This window comes from Balaenoptera borealis (genome assembly GCF_965194805.1).
Source record: "Balaenoptera borealis genome assembly, chromosome: 1".
In the NCBI taxonomy this organism is placed as follows: Eukaryota; Metazoa; Chordata; class Mammalia; order Artiodactyla; family Balaenopteridae; genus Balaenoptera; species Balaenoptera borealis.
In genome coordinates this window covers 161138543-161154644 of record NC_138860.1, presented here as the reverse complement: position 1 = coordinate 161154644, position 16102 = coordinate 161138543, and the positions used below count along the sequence as shown (strand labels likewise).

General features: G+C 40.2%; 1 protein-coding gene across 4 annotated transcripts in view; it reads left to right on the top strand.

Moving 5' to 3' along the window:
• The window catches only part of NFYC (nuclear transcription factor Y subunit gamma), a 62505-nt gene that overhangs the window by 23230 nt on the left and 23173 nt on the right, over positions 1-16102 (top strand). For all 4 annotated transcript variants that reach the window (XM_082388845.1, XM_082388843.1, XM_082388844.1 and 1 more), the window contains exon 2: positions 10066-10178. In XM_082388845.1, coding sequence (XP_082244971.1) covers positions 10074-10178 — 105 coding nt within the window. In that variant the 5' untranslated portion in view covers positions 10066-10073. The remainder of the gene's footprint in view (positions 1-10065; positions 10179-16102) is intronic.

Sequence of the window (16102 nt, the reverse complement as noted above, 5' to 3'; positions counted from 1 at the left end):
AATATTCAATATACGTCTGAAGAAAGTGAATATGATAATTGTAGAAATAGGTTTTATTGGGTGCCAGGAATGGTTTCTTGGGGAGAAAAAAGTTTAGTGATCACTGGGTATATTTATTTCTTATAGTTGTGCATACTGTGAGAGCAAGCTTCTTATCAGTGCTAGTCCCAAAAAACTTTAAAAAGTTGGTTTCAATCCATGAGATAGTCTCAAAAATTACTGCTTTCAGAATATATTCCCTTTACTCCAAGATCTTGGATGGAGATAGAAGCAGCCAGAGCTCTCTTCAGAGCTCAGTGTTGTGTTGAATTTTTTTCTTGGTTGGTGGGGCCAGATGGGGTAGGATGCTGCCTAGACTTCCGGTCTCCTCTGCCCTCCTTCTGCAAGACAGAACAGCCACATACCTTCAGCTTGCAGAAGTCTGAGGTGAACAAGGAGACGTGTTCTAAGAATTTTCATATTTTTGGATTTGTCTAGAGGGAGAGCCTGTATAGCTACTGATCATTGACATTCCCAAGGATTTAAGTTAAGAGCACTCCTGGTCATTTCCATCTTGAATTCTTTATTTGGAACTAGTACATTCATTCTAAATTTAATAGTTTAAAGGGCTTTAAAAATTATTTTATGCTTATAAACGAGATGGAAGAAGATTTCTCACTGCATTTGTTTCCATGCATCTGATGCAAGACTCTTAGGACACATGTTAAAAATAAAGTAAGTAGTCTAAATTAGAGAGAGAAAGAAGCAAATTGGGTTACTTGTTACAGTACGTGAGGGAGATTTGTCTTTGGGCTTGGTACTGTGTTTGAGACTGTTCAGGCCAGGAGTAGATGTCTTATCTAGCTCTGAGCAGTGATTTTGATATGCCATCTGGCATTTATATGATGCTTGGTATTTTTCAAGGCCTTCTAACGTGTCTTTCCCATTTGTGTGCTGCAGCTGCCCTGTGAGGTGAAAGAGGCCTCAAGAAGTTAAGTGACAAGTTAGTAGCCAGAGAGCAAGAACCTTCCAGGTCCAATACATTTTATTTATGTATTTACCCTGTACTTTACTGCCCCCCACTGTTTGCTGCTGAGTATTCATAGGTGCTACTGACTGTCCTAGAGACAAGCAAGAGGGAAGGATAAAATAGAAAAGAGAGTGATGGAGCAAGGAGAGAGACAACAGAGAAATAAGAGAAGGATGTTTATATGATAGGAGATAGCAGTGCCATTAGCATCTCTGTGATTGCCACAGAGATTTTGTGAGCAAGTGGATAAAAATGATCTTTTGGGTTGAGGATTTGAGCCAGTGATCCAAGCCGACTGCTCATCTCCCTGGACGGTTTGAATATACACATACCTTAAAGCAACAAAAAGTGAGAATGAACAAGCTGTACTAAATCAAGAACAGAATTTTAGAGCTTTTGTATTTCCAGCTGCACCATTTACTATATTGTGACCTTGAGCAGGTGACGTAAGATACCCAATCCTCGGCTTTCTTATCTGTAAAATTGGAATGATACTGATATCTTTGGCACTGAGCTGAGTGAAGACCAATTGAGGGTAAAACTCTAAAGCTTTTAAGTTGGCATCTTTGAAACATTCTTCAGAATCACACTTTTCACCTCTCCTGGGCATACATTAACACAGGATCCTGCTAGAAGCTGGGCAAAAGATTATTCTTAGAGTTTCTGAGTCTCAGAGGGGATCCAGTAAGCAAAATGGCTCTTTGTTTTAGATTACGTTTTAGCTCAGACTACAGGCACTATTCTTTCTCCAGCTCATGTTAGAATTCTCTTTGAGGCTCAGGGTCTGAAAACCCAGTTACGTACTTGTCATTCTTCCTTCAAGAATTTATTTACTTTCATCAGGTTGGAGTGTCAGAGAGATTAACAAATATTTCTGTAGGGTAGAGAGGGCTGGCCTAGTTTACTCCTAATGGAGGTTGAACAGGTGAGGAAGCAATGTAACAGCTGTGTGATCTAGGGCAAGCTTTTCAAACCTCTGACACTCAGTTTCCCCATCATTATATTATCAGATCCTTTTTTTTTTTTTTTTTTCCTAAAGGGCCAGATAATATTTTCAGCTTGTGGGTCATGCAGTTTCTGTTCTGGCACTTCAGCTCTACTGTTGTAGCGTGGAAACAGCCATAGACAATGTAAGTGAATGGGGGCTGCAGTCTTCCAGTAAAACTGAATTTACCAAAACAGGCTGCACGCCAGATTTGGCCTGTGGGCTGTAGTTTGTGGACCCTTGCTTTAGAATACTTCACTAAAATATTTGGTCTTTTTTCTCCATCATACAAAATACTGATAGTGTTTTGTTGCTGTCATATATGCCAGTGTATAGACGTACATGTCATGTAAGCTGAATATCAGTAAAGGCATGAGGAAGAAACTATGTGAAGTAAGATGTTCACATACCATTTCTGTTCCACAGGAACAGGTTTTTAAATGTTCTGGTCATGCCTTCCTGTTAAGTTTCATTGCTTATACCAGTTGCTCTGCCTTCCTTTTTTTCCCAGATACACTGTATTATGATCTGGCCCTTGTTTGAAAGATTATGTTGTAGTAGACAGCAAACAGAAACATGTTTTGTTTTTGAAGGAAGAGTATCTCTGCTGCCAACTTGAAAATGTATCTTTGTGAGCAGATCTTTAGGGAGAGTAGTATGCAGCCGCTTCCAACCCATAGTCTTTTGGAAAGCATGATTTCTCCTGTAAGCAGTTTGAAAAGGGGCTTCATACTTAACCTTTTGGAGCTCGAGACAGACACACCCTCAAACACTGAACTTGGCATTGTTTGGGATTGGGGAAAGGGATCTACATTATTCATTCTTAGAGTAGTGGGGTACTGTGTAATAACCTGCCAGTAAGTATGACCATCTGGTACCCAGTTATGTTTAGAATTTAAGTAGTAAGGTTTCTGGCACTAGGCTTAGTGCTTTCTTGCTTCAGTAGAAACCTTAGATGAGCTTAAATAAAGACTGTTGAGGGACTTCCCTGGCAGTCCAGCAGTTGAGACTCAGCGCTTCCACTGCAGGGGGCGCGGGTTCGATCCCTGGTTGGGGAACTAAGATCCCGCATGCCATGTGGCATGGCCAAAAAGTTTAAAAAAAAAAAAAAAGAAAGGACTGTTGAACCCTCTTTTCTCTCTAGTCACCCTGCCTTCCCTTGTATTCATTCATTTATTACATCTTCAAGCAGTGAAGTGTAGGCCTTCCGTATCAGACCACCCCTTCGGCCTTTGGAGTATGTGTTCAGTACACATTGCTTCTGGAATGGCTTAGTGAAGTGACTGGCCCAAGGCCACCAGCTTGTAGGCAGCAGACCAGTTCACAAACATAGGTCTTTTTATTGCCAGAACATTGTTATTTTTCTCCTGAAATTGTCAGTGTAAGGTTGGCTTTATTGTGGAGAACATATGCCTCCTTAAGGCTTGAAATGCTTTTTAGCCATTGTGATTGATAATGGTCCTTATGTCCGTCTGTATAAACATGAGAACCAGCTTGATGTTGGTGGAATTGTTTTGTTTTGTTTTAAATGTATTTATTTATTTATTTTTGGCTGCATTGCGTCTTCATTGCTGCAACGCGGGCTTTCTCTAGTTGCGTGGAGCGGGGGCTGCTCTTCGTTGCAGTGCGCGGGCTTCTCGTTGCGGTGGCTTCTTGTTGTGGAGCACGGGCTCTAGGCGTGTGGGCTTCAGTAGTTGTGGCACGTGGGCTCTAGAGCGCAGGCTCAGTAGTTTTGGCGCACGGGCTTAGTTGCTCCGAAGCGTGTGGGATCTTCCTGGACTAGGGATCAAACCTGTGTCCCCTGCATTGGCAGGCGGATTCTTAACCACTGCGCCACCAGGGAATTCCGGTGGAATTGTTTTGTTTCAGAAATTTTAGTTCTCAAATTTAGTTTTCACTTTTCTTTGTAGTTTGGAAGAATATCTAAAATAACAAGTACAAGTTAGCTTAAATCTTACCCCCTTTCTTCTTATTCATTCATATTAATATTCTTTCTTTATCTCTCATTCCCCATATGAAATATAACGTCCCAACAGTTTTAGCCAATTCAAATAAAGAAGCCTGGAACTAATGTCAATAAATACCTGAGCAGTACTGGAACATAAAATGCATGTGATAGTGCTGCTAATTGGGCAAAATAAAAAGCATGTCATCTATTGACAGGAAAACATGATCAAAATGCAAGTCAAAAAAGCAAGTGAAGTTAATTTGCTTTGAACATAGGGAGATGCTTGATATATGTTAAGTTGGAGACACATAGGAATGATTGGGGACATTCTCAGCCTGAAAGGCCTAAAGGCTGCAAGTTGGATTGGGGTGGTGGTGCATTAAGATGAAAGATGGTACCAGTGTTTAGATTTGTTTTTCAGTCACAACTGAGCTAAGAGATACTTGCTTGCATTTGACAATGAGAGCATTATTTTTAGGTAAAATTTGACTGCCTGGGATGGGGCAGCTCTAGTATTTTAATAGGAAGCAGCATTGGGCAAGGATTGGGCTTCATTTTAGGGGAACTTTCTGTGGTCCTTTTTCCTTGAATAGTTGTTGTGATGATAGGGATTTAGGTATTATCTCCCAACAATATCTATTTGGTTTCAGTTGTGTCAGAGAGCTGTGTTGTGGGTTTAGGCATATTATAATGTAAAGGATTTTTGTAGAGAGAGTGAGGTACATGCCAAGAAATAGAGAGCCAAAACCTAAAGGTGCAGAGTTTTAGAAACTAGGGAATATTGTAGTAAAACCTTATGTTTCTTTGTATTTTATGAGGTTGGTCATTTTGATACATCCTGTTCCATGTCTAGCATATTACTAAGGGAGGATTTGGTGAGAATGGTAACTGGTCGAAAGAAAGAGCTTGAAAGACTTCCAAGGGAATCTTAAAGGAGGAGCACTCTGCTTCTGGGATATTTTGAAAACTCCTTAGGTCTCTTTCTTCAAGAATGATAAAGAGTAACCAGATATTAGAATGACAAATTGTCTATCCTTGAGTGATCTGATTGAATCATCCCAATTTGACTGAATCATCCCAATTTGATTGAATCATCCCATTTCCTCCATGATTTTCTCCTTATCCTCCTGGCAGTGGCCAAACACAGGTCTCCCCCCTGCCCCTTCTTCTCCTACTTACCTATTGTCATTAATTTTTCAAACTTTGCTAATCTATCCTGGTCACCTTTCTGAGAAGATTCTGACTTTCAAAAGGTTTACACTTGGGAATGGTATGTACCCATGTTTCTAGCCTTTGCAGTCTGCCTTGCAACTTCCAGGACGCGCGCGCGCGCACGCGTGCGTGCGTGCGTGCGTGCGTGCGTGTGTGTCTCCCCTTCCTATCATGCCCTTTTATCTTTTTAAAAAAAAAAATTTTATTTATTTATTTATTTGGCTGAGCCGGGTCTTAGTTGCGGCACGCAGGATCTTTAGTTGCGGCATGCAGAATCTAGTTCCCTGACCAGGGATCAAATCCAGGCCCCCTGCATGGGAAGCGCAGAGACTTAACCACTGGACCACCAGAGCAGTCCCATGCCCTTTTATCTTAAATTCACTTCGGCAAGTCATGTGGATTTCTGATTGTAGTCCTACTTATACTTTCAAGGCCCAGAGAGAACCTCGTTTATTCTGAAACTCCTAGGATAGTTTGTAGTCCCAATAAGTCTTATTTCAGGGCCAGGCTTTCCAAGAGGCCTCTTTTTTCTCAGAAAGGCCATATGCAACAACTCTCCTGCTCCTTCATTCAGAAGTAATTATTTTTCAGGCTTTGAGCTAGGTGCTGTGAGGGAATCCAGAGATAAATCATACTCAGGTCCTACCCACAAGCTTATAAATCAGAAGGGGAAATATGGTAAGAAATACATAAATAATGATCATACAAGGTAATGTGGTGAGGGCAGGAAGAAGTACAGATTAAGGGCTCTGAAGGTTTACAGGAAGGAGTGATCACTTGGGGTTATTTAGAGAACACTTGTGGAGAGATGGCAGTTGATTTGAGCATTGCAGAAATGGCCTTTTCTTGATGGACTTTGATTCTTCCCATTTTAGTTTTGGAAAGCAAACTGTTTTTAAAACCAGATAAATTAAGAGATAATGGGAGTTGTGATTTCTTATAGCAACAAACATTCAATATTTCATCTGGTCCTTAAGTCTTTATTAAATAGTTAAACAGGCAGTCTTATTTAAGTGTTTATAATCTAATTAATGAACATGAATAATATATCTGATATTAATTAGGAACTAAATCTGGGAAATTCTAGTATGCATTTTTCATAAGAGTCATCTAAGCTAATGCGGCTTGGTCTTACTATATATAAATAGCTTTATCTCATGATAGTGATAGCAATTTAACATGGAATAAAAAGGATCCTGGAATATAAATCTCTTTCTTACTTTTAAATACATACCTTTCTTATCACTCTAGAAGATGAACCTGGCATATTTGCCATGGGTTGTAGATGTTGTAAGTAGGCTACTTCTGTAGCAAAATCAATTCAGTTGCAATTTATGTATTAATTATTAAAATAAGTGATAAAATTAACTAAGGTTACTTTATATTTTTTAACTTGTTGGGTGTTTGGTGAGCAACATTTGTTTATGATTAGGTTTTATTATTTTAATGTTAAGTTTTGCCACAGTCAGAAAATACTGAGAACACCAACTTGTTTCCGTAAGATGTGTTGTGTAAGATTTGATCTAATTTTTAAAGCCCCATGTGAAGACCGGATCTGCTTTGGGGAAAGCCTTTTGAATAAAAATACTCACTTTCTAGGAATTTATAGTAACAATTTATGTTCTTCCAAGAGATTTTTTTTTTTTAAGATTTATTTATTATTTATTTATTTTTATTTTATTTTTGGCTGTGTCGGGTCTTAGTTGCAGCACACAGGATCTTTGTTGAAGCATGCGGTATCTTTCGTCTTGGTGCCCGGGCTTCTCTCTAGTTGTGGCGTGCAGATTTTGTCTTCTCTAATTGTGGCACGCAGGCTCCAGGGTGTGTGGGCTCTGCAGTTGTGGCGCGCGAGCTCTGTAGTTTGCTGCACGCAGGCTCTAGATGAGGCGCGCGAGCTCAGTGTTTGTGGCGCACAGGCTCAGTTGCCCCGCAGCATGTGGGATCTTAGTTCCCTGACCAGGGATTGAACCCGCATCCTCTGCATTGTAAGGCGGATTCTTTACCACTGGACCACCAGGGAAGTCCCCCAAGAGATATTAAGATAATTAGCTACAAATCATCTCTGTGCAGAGATGCTAGAAAACATGCTCCAAACCATTTTCTCTTTTTCCTCATGAGAGGATCTTCTGTCCCTGATGAAAGTATAGTACCTTTATTTTTTTGGAGTCAGGAATTTATAAAAAGAGGTTTCTCAATGGAAAAAGCATAAAAGTTGTAACTCTAAATCAAAAGCTGAAATGATCCTTTGTTTGTAAATTCAGCTTAATGTAAAGAACAGTGAGAGCTGTCCAAAGATGGAAAAGAATGCCTTACCAGTGAGCCAGTTTCTTAGAACTATAGCGGGAGGAGCTCCTGTTTAAGCTAAATGACTACTTAGGGTGGGATTGAGGGAGCTGGGCAGAGCTTGAAGTAGAGCTGTAAGCATCTTTTAGAGGAGCTGGCCTGGGTGGTTCTTAATGCCTCCCCCCCGCCCCCAGTTTTAAACTTCTATGATGCAGTAAAATGTAAAGGGCATTATTACTGACTTGACTTTCTTTTACCATTATCCATTTACGATTTTCTAATTCAAACAGGTCTCTCAAGTTAAAAACTTAACCTTTAATACACTTGTCAGTTCCAGAAAGATTTGTTAACTTCTGTTCTGTACCCAACCCCCACTCTGACAGTGTGTGTCTCTGAGCCAGCCAAAGATTCATTCATAATCTATTGACTGCACAGATGTATGGGAACTGATTGCGCCAGCACATCCTTAGTTGGGGCAATTCAAGATTTAAAAGCAGACTGTGCACAGATGGTTTTAAAAATGCTTCTTGAATTGTGTACCTTGGTAATGTTTGTGGAAGAGATCAGAGGACAATCAAAACTGGTTACCAACTTTCTAAATCTCACAGGCCTTTGCACTCAAACTACACCTACTCATCATTAGCAAGTTATACAGAGACATCACACTGGCAGTTGTGCATCTTCCTCCTTTGACCATAGCAGTTTTCATGGCAGATTCTGTTAAGATCAGTCATGTACAGGGGTCCATACAATGAAAGGTTAGATTCTTTTTAAAGTTTTTTGATAATTATTTTCATTTCTAGAAAGATTTTACTTGCCCCATTTAAAAAGGTTAGAGTCTCACTCTCATCATTGTCATGAGTACCTCATAAGACTCTATTAATAAAACTAAATAATTAAATTTCTGTAGATTACCTTGGTTTCTTTGTTCTCAATACATCTAAGAGAATAGTGTATAGGCCATGTGCATATGGTGATAAGTGAAAATGTCATGGGAGCTGAGTTGAGAGGATCTTACTTGGTTGTTTAGGACTCAAGATTTTATCTAGTCATTTCCAACTGTGATTCAACATTCTTCACTTTAATTCTCTCCAGAAACTCCAAGATCATATTGCTTCCTAGCACTTAGAGTTCCTGTTGATGTATAGAGCTGCTTGTAGGTCTCCAGCACCAGAAATTGGCTCCAAACCTTTTCCCATTACATCATCAGCCACTAATGTCATTACACCAGAGTGAAATCTGCTTTGAAGATTGTACTCTTGTTTTCCTTTCATTTCTTTCCTCTCATCATTTCCTTTAGAAGAAAAAGGGAAAAAAAAATTAGAGACCTCTGGGACAATCCCAGGCAAACATTTAAGAGTGAATCAAACATCCTCACAGTCTAAACCTAGATTTATCAGCCTTCATTCCATTCTGCTGATAGAGAGTGATGTGCCCAGCATGCATCCACATGAAGCCTGGAAAGTAGCAATTTGGTCATGTGACACCTGGCTTTGGTGCTTTTCTTCCAGCCCTTCAGAATTAGTTCTTAATGACTTACATAGCTGTCCACCAGCATCCTGTCACTGGCATGTCAAACCTTTTCAAATAGTTTCCCAGAATAGAAATTCTTAGGACATCACTAAGTTTCTTGCTCTTTGTGTTTAATTAAACTGTTTCTTGGGTGTAAGTATTTGCCAGATAAGCATTTAAGCCATCTGGAGTTTTTTACTTCCCCCCTGTAAATCTTTTAAGACATTACAGTGTTACCTATATTTATAGCTGAGGTGGGGATCCTTATTCATCTTCCCTCCCCCATCACAAAGCAATTGACCAAATGCAAGTTCTGACTCTCTTTTCTCTGTCCTAAATTTAATTCTTCAATGTTTTTCAACCATCTTTAAAGCTTCCAGTTGGTGGTGTGCTTTGTTTGGCTTTGTGCCTAACAGCATGGTTCAGGTAAGGAAAGAACTGGGAAGTGATTTCAGTACAGAGACTTTGTGTCATCCACTCAATTATTGGCCTAGGCTTTAGTGCTTTTGTGTCCTTTGAGGCAGATTAGCTTGAGATTAGAAAGAATAATAATCATCAGTAGCCCCAAAGAAATGGGACCGCAGTGTCTAAAACAAAAGAATAAACTTGACTCTTATTTTTTAAGACTTTGGGTTTACATTTCTGTACAGTATTAATCACTGGGGACCCTTAATGTATGTGCTGCAGGCTGTGGCATGGAGTGTGAGAAGCCGCATAGAACTTGAAAAACACTGGAGAGAATGGCATTGAAAATTATGGACCAGACTGGGGCAACCAAGTGCCTTTTTTTCTTTCCCCTCGGCAGAATAAGACATTAAAAGTCCTTGATTCACATTAGGATTTGAGTTTGGATTTCTAGCAATTTTAGATTTTCTGCTTGGATCTCCTTGTTAGTCTCTGCGGTATGAGCTGGATAGAAGGGAAAACTTTCCTCCTTATTTTTTGCTAAGACTTAAGTCGGTGTGAAAAACCCCTTCAGCACAATTTTGTATACCTTCTCAAGCTGAGAAATGGAATGAATTAGTGAAAACATCCACAAGGAAAGCTATAAATAACCTGGACAGAAAGTCTGACTTTATTATTTCTAATGTATCTCATGTATGTGTTTGTTTTTAGTTGTCAGAATGTCCACAGAAGGAGGATTTGGTGGTGCTAGCAGCAGTGATGCCCAGCAAAGCCTACAGTCCTTCTGGCCTCGTGTCATGGAAGAAATCCGGAATTTAACAGTGGTAAGGAAGAACGAGAAACTTGTAAAGAGTGTAAAAGCTTTGAGATGAATAACCAAAACTTGGACTAAAGTATTTTTAATCTCAAGCACATTTACAAAAATATAGTTCATTTCTGACCTTTGGATAGGAAAATGGAAATATAATTTACCTTAGGCGAGGTAACTACAAGGATTTTTTTTATATCTTAGTGGCTCTCTTTAGGCATGTGGATGTATAGTGGATGCTTTGACTTGGAGATACTTTAATGTGAGGCAGATCTTTTAGAGAATGCAGAAAAGCAGAGCTTACTTTCCTCCAGTAGCTGTAGGTCATTTCTTAAGCCTGATTTAGTGGCCCTGCCAAATTCCTAGGACCTGGTGAAAACTATTGGGCAGTTTATTCAACAACAAATCTATTGTAAGCAGGCACTCTTTCCAGGTGTCAAAAGATACACTTAGATTGGGGTTTCTTAACAGCCTTATTGACATTTTGGGCCAGATAATTCTTTGTTTTGAGGGGCTCTTCTGTGCATTGTACGGTGTTTAGCAGCATCTCTGGCCTTTAATCAGTAGATGCCAGCCAGTAGCACTCCCCTTCCAGTTGTGACAACCAAAAATTTTGCTAGACATTGGCAAATGTTCCCTGGGGGCCGAAATCATCCCCTGTTGAGAACCTCTGATGTAGAAGAATCAAATAAAACCCCGGCCCTTGAGGAGCTTACAATGTAGTAATTACAACCAGAGTCATTTATTTGATAAGTATTTATTAAATAGTTACTGAGTCAGGCACAGTGATGAATCTGAAGCAATAAAAGTCAGAGTATGGTGTCATATCCTTAATGAAGAATGTTCCATTTGGTGTCATTTCAGCAAATGCTGAAGGAGCTCTCTGTGTTAGATGTGTCATTCCTGCCCTGAAGGTATCAGTGTTAGCATCCTGGCAGAGCAAACACTGGATTCCTTCTTGATGTAGAACTCATGTTGCAATTTCTTAGAGTTTTGGTCCTTAACCTCTAACATACGTAGTCAGTTTATTTGTTCACTCGACAAATACTTATGCACCTACTATGGCTATGCTAGTTACTGTGGATCCAATTGTGAACCAGACAGATGGAATCATGGCACTCACAGAACATGTATTCTGGTGGGAGAGACAGACTATAAACAGGTAATGAATGAATAAAATAAACAAAATAACTTACTGTGATAAATGCCCACTTGACTTCAGGGGTAGAGAAACTAATTTATATTCTGAATGTACCTGTGGGTCATGTTTGTTTATATGGGGGATTTTCAGCAGTTGAACTTGGCTTGAGCTTTCTCGGAGTGGCCTGTGTTCACAGGTGGATTTCCACTGAAAAATCATTCTTTCTCTTCTGCGGTCTAAAGGTGGTAGTTATCTGTACTAAGATATAAAACAGAAGGAAGGAAAACAATGAAATTATAAAGTCAAAAGTGGGGTATTTTGTGCATGTTTTGAGGGGATAATCTCATGGTTAAGCTTATCAGGTTTTAGTGCTGGGATCAGCCTGGTGTAAAACTAGTGCCCTCCTGGGGTATGGTGGGACTAGGCCAGTGCAGCAAGTCTGTCCTCCAGCTTGAGCGCAGAAAAAATCCAGGTTCAGACGAGCGGTCAGATAAACTCTGGAAGTTCAAATTACACCTAGCTTTTCTGTATTTTGTTGGACTTTGATTTTTGATTTTTTTTTTTAAAGATTTATTTTATTGATTAATTGATTGCTTGATTGATTGCTATGTTGGGTCTTCGTTTCTGTGCTTGGGCTTTCTCTAGTTGCGGCAAGTGGGGGCCACTCTTCATCACGGTGCGTGGGCCTCTCCTGTTGCGGAGCACAGGCTCCAGACGCGCAAGCTCAGCAGTTGTGGCTCACGGGCCCAGTTGCTCCGCGGCATGTGGGATCCTCCCAGAGCAGGGCTCGAACCCGTGTCCCCTGCATTGGCAGGCAGATTCTCAACCACTGCGCCACCAGGGAATCCCTGATTTTTTTTTTTTTAATTGTGGTAAAACAACACAACGAAATTTACCATCTTAACCATTTAAAAATGTACAGTTCAGTAGTGTATTTACATTGTTGTGAAACAGATCTCCAGGACTTTTTCATCTTGCAGAACTGAAACTTTATACCCTTAAAACAACCACCACCCACTTTTCCCTCTCCGCAGCCCTTGGTAATCACCATTCTACTTTCTGTTTCTGTGAGCACTCTAGGTACCTCACGTAAGTGGACCCATACAGTATTTGTCTTTTTGTGCCTGGCTTATTTCACTTAGCATAATGTTTTCAAGGTTCATCCATGTTGTAGCATGTGACAGGATTTCTTTCCTTATTTAGGCTGAATAATATTTCCTGTGTATGTGTACATACCACACTTTGTTTATCCATTCATCTGTCAGTGGGCATTGGGGTTGCTTTCATTTCTTGCCTATAGTGAATAATGCTGCAGTGAACAGGAATGTGGGCTTTGATTTTTATCCTACTTGGTTTAATTTTCAAGTTTGATTGACATCAGAGCAGATCGTGGTGTTGACCAACTTTTTGTCACTAGACAGCTAGTCCTTCAGAGGTTAAAAATGGATTTGGGGCTTCCCTGGTGGCGCAGTGGTTAAGAATCCACCTGCCAATGCAGGAGACATGGGTTCGATTCCTGGTCCAGGAAGATCCCACATGCTGTGGAGCAGCTAAGCCTGTGCACCACAACTAGAGCCTGTGCTCTAGAGCCCGCGAGCCACAACTACTGAAGCCCGCGCGCCTAGAGCCTGTGCTCCGCAACAAGTGAAGCCACCGCAGTGAGAAGCACATGCACCACAATGAACAGTAGCTCCTCCACCACTCACCACAACTAGAGAAAGCCCGCGCGCAGCAATGAAGACCCAACGCAGCCAAAAATAAATAAGTAAATAAATTTATTTTTTTAAAAAGTGGGTTACTTTGAGGGATTCACTTTTAGTTCAAGTTTTATGAGTAAGGAGAAAGAAGATCAAGGAGGAAAGTCATCTTTAATCATTCTCCTACTGATGGCTAACTAAAATTTTCCTCCTGTGTACCCCTGAGAAAAGACTCCTAGACTGCTACCATCGTATCTCTTACATCAGATGCTTAGAATGATGTTTGGCATATAATAGGTGCACGTTAAATATTTGAATGAATCAGATTCCTCTGCTTCAGATTTAGTGTGAAGCAACATAGTGCCAAGTTTGAGTGAGAATGCAATCCAGTAAAGTCCATTTGTAAAACTTTTATTTTCCCTCTGCCTATGGCACACGAAGAAGGCGCCTGCTTCTCTGACTGCACTTCTGCCTGTGTAATGTGGCTGATGTTTTAGTGTTTAGTCTGTGCCTTTCCAGAACTCAACAGCACTTACAACCAGACTTCCTCAGATACGTCAGAGCCTCTTAGGTTGACATCTCAAAATGTCTACCAGATTTTTTAAAAAATCCATATGTTCAAACCATCCAAACATAAATAAAACTTATGAGAATACTCATAAGGTGTTGTGGTCTCTCTAAGACTGGGACAAAGATGTTCCAAAAACAAGTAATTGAAGTTTGCTAGATGATATAGTTCATGATGTATTGGAGACATTGGCCCCAGTCGTTTTGGTCTGTGTTCTGCAAAAGCAATTTGTCTTTCATCTCAGCTTGGCCATCAGGCTCTCCTCACTCTTGAAAGCTCTGCATTGTCCATAAACCCAGATGGTGTTCAGCTGGAATTGAAGTTGGTTAAAAGTCATACCAAAATGATTGTACACCAGGATGATTGTGTAAAATACTGTATTCCTGCTTAGCAGAACTCTGGGAACAATAATTAATAGACTTCTTGGCATTGAATTTTACCCTTCTAGACCTCTTTGAAAGGGGGGAAGAAGAAGCTAACTTTTGTCTTTTGGGGGGCAGGTGGGGAAGCAGTAATGCTGAATCTTAAAGAGAAATCTAATCCTCCTTTAAGCTCCTTCCGTACATCCCATTTAGCCTTCAGTTAGCTGTAATTTAATGCTTAGGTCACTTTCTTTTAATCGCCAATTATATCTTTTCATTCTTCAATGCCTCCAGATTGGAAGATGACATTTCCACCATTACAATCAAATCAGATAACCATTTAAACAAGAACTTGGAGGTAAAGGTTGGTGGACTGTTAAAAAATAGGTCCTGTGCTGTTTGAGCTCTTCCTGTAGAACAGTGCTTCTCAGAATTTATTGTCTATATGTGAACAACATAAGGGTCATGTTGAAATACAGATTTTGATTTAGGAGGTTTGGATTGGAGCCTGAGATTCTGCATTTCTTTTGAGTTCCCAGATGATGCCATTGTTGGTCTAGGGGACCTCACTTTGAGCAACAAGGCTTTAAAGCAGTGGTCCTTAACCCTCACTGTGGATTACAGTCACCAGGGTAGTTTTCAAAAAATGTGATGCCAGGACTCCACTCCCTAGAGTTCCTGATTCACTTAGTCTGGGGTAAAGCCCAGACATCTTGTTTTTCAAAAGCTCCCCCAGGTGATTCTAACATGTTGCCAAGGTTGAGAATCACTGCTTTCGAGAGGATAGAATCTTGACTTTGCCAGAGTGAGTGCCTGACTAGGTAGGCCTGCAAAAGATTTCTCATCATTATTTGAAACTGTGGATGTTCTTTAGTGCAGCCTGAGACCCATTGACTTTTCTTTGGCTTTGAACTCTCATTGAGTGAATTCAGACTTCTTGAAATTCGGCAATTTCAGTTGGCAACATTTTTAAGTGTAGTTCTTTGGTTGTGGTCAGGAGCACGAGAATGTTCTGAGAGAGAATCTGCTCTTCTACCATGCTGATGTCACTCCCAGGAGTAAAATGTGTTAGTTGTTCTTCCACTTGGATTAGCATCAGGAGAAGTTTAATGTTACTCATGTCAGTTGCATGGTTTCCAATGACAAGGGGAGCATTGACTTGAAAGCCAATTTACCGATAGTGAAGGGGCTCCCCTCTCCAATAAGCTTGTCGTAAACCCTTACATGTGACTGGAAAGCTAGGCTGAGATTATAGAAAACTGGGCTGTCGTCAGCGATAATGAGCCACACACGCACATCTGAAGATCCTTTAAGATCTCAAGGTTTGGGGATCATAAGAAAGTTTCTCACAAAAGAAAAGGTTGGTGGGGCTTAGAGCAGAGCTTTTGGTAAATTTCTGCCTGATTTTACACCTCATCAAGGTGGGGATGATATCCTTGACCTTTTCTTGTTTTTTCTTTTAATTAAAGACTAGTCTCATAGAAATTCTAAAAGTAATATTTTATTCTTTCAGGTTGGGGAAGGAGGTCTTTTTATTAGCTTTGGGCTTTAGTTAAGTAATCTTAGAGCAGTCTTGTGGGAATTATATTAAATAACCAAGCCAAATGAGAGCACACTTGCAAGAGACCTAAATCTTGTGGTCATAATCTTGTTCTTTGTGTATCATCCTGGGAGGCCTTATCATCCCTAGTATTCTCTTTGGCATTTCTGTTTAACATCATCATTTTGTGTGATGTGCCACACAAGAAGGAAGACCAGTGATTGATTTCTGTAGTTAAATGTTTTTTAAAAAATCCCTTTAGAGTCTGGCCCCAATCCAGCATTCCCTTTCCTGCTGTTCCCCTCTGTACTAAGGTCATACATTGAAAACTTAAATAGGCCAGGTTTTTTGTCTCTGTGCTTCTGTGCATGCTGTTTCCTCTGTCTGAATAACATACTTTTCCAGCAAGCAAATTTGCAGTATCCCTAGACATAATTCAGATTCAGCCCCTCTGTGGAACGTTTGCCAGTTCCTCTTGCTCACTCCAGCGCCCCACACCCCCCATTGCCAGCTGGTCACTTCTTTCTTTTCTGTGTGGGATTTTACACCCCCATTCTAGTATAGGATAGGGGATTATAATGTTCTTATGTGATAGTCTCTAACAAACTATTTGGCTATTCAAAGGTAAGAAT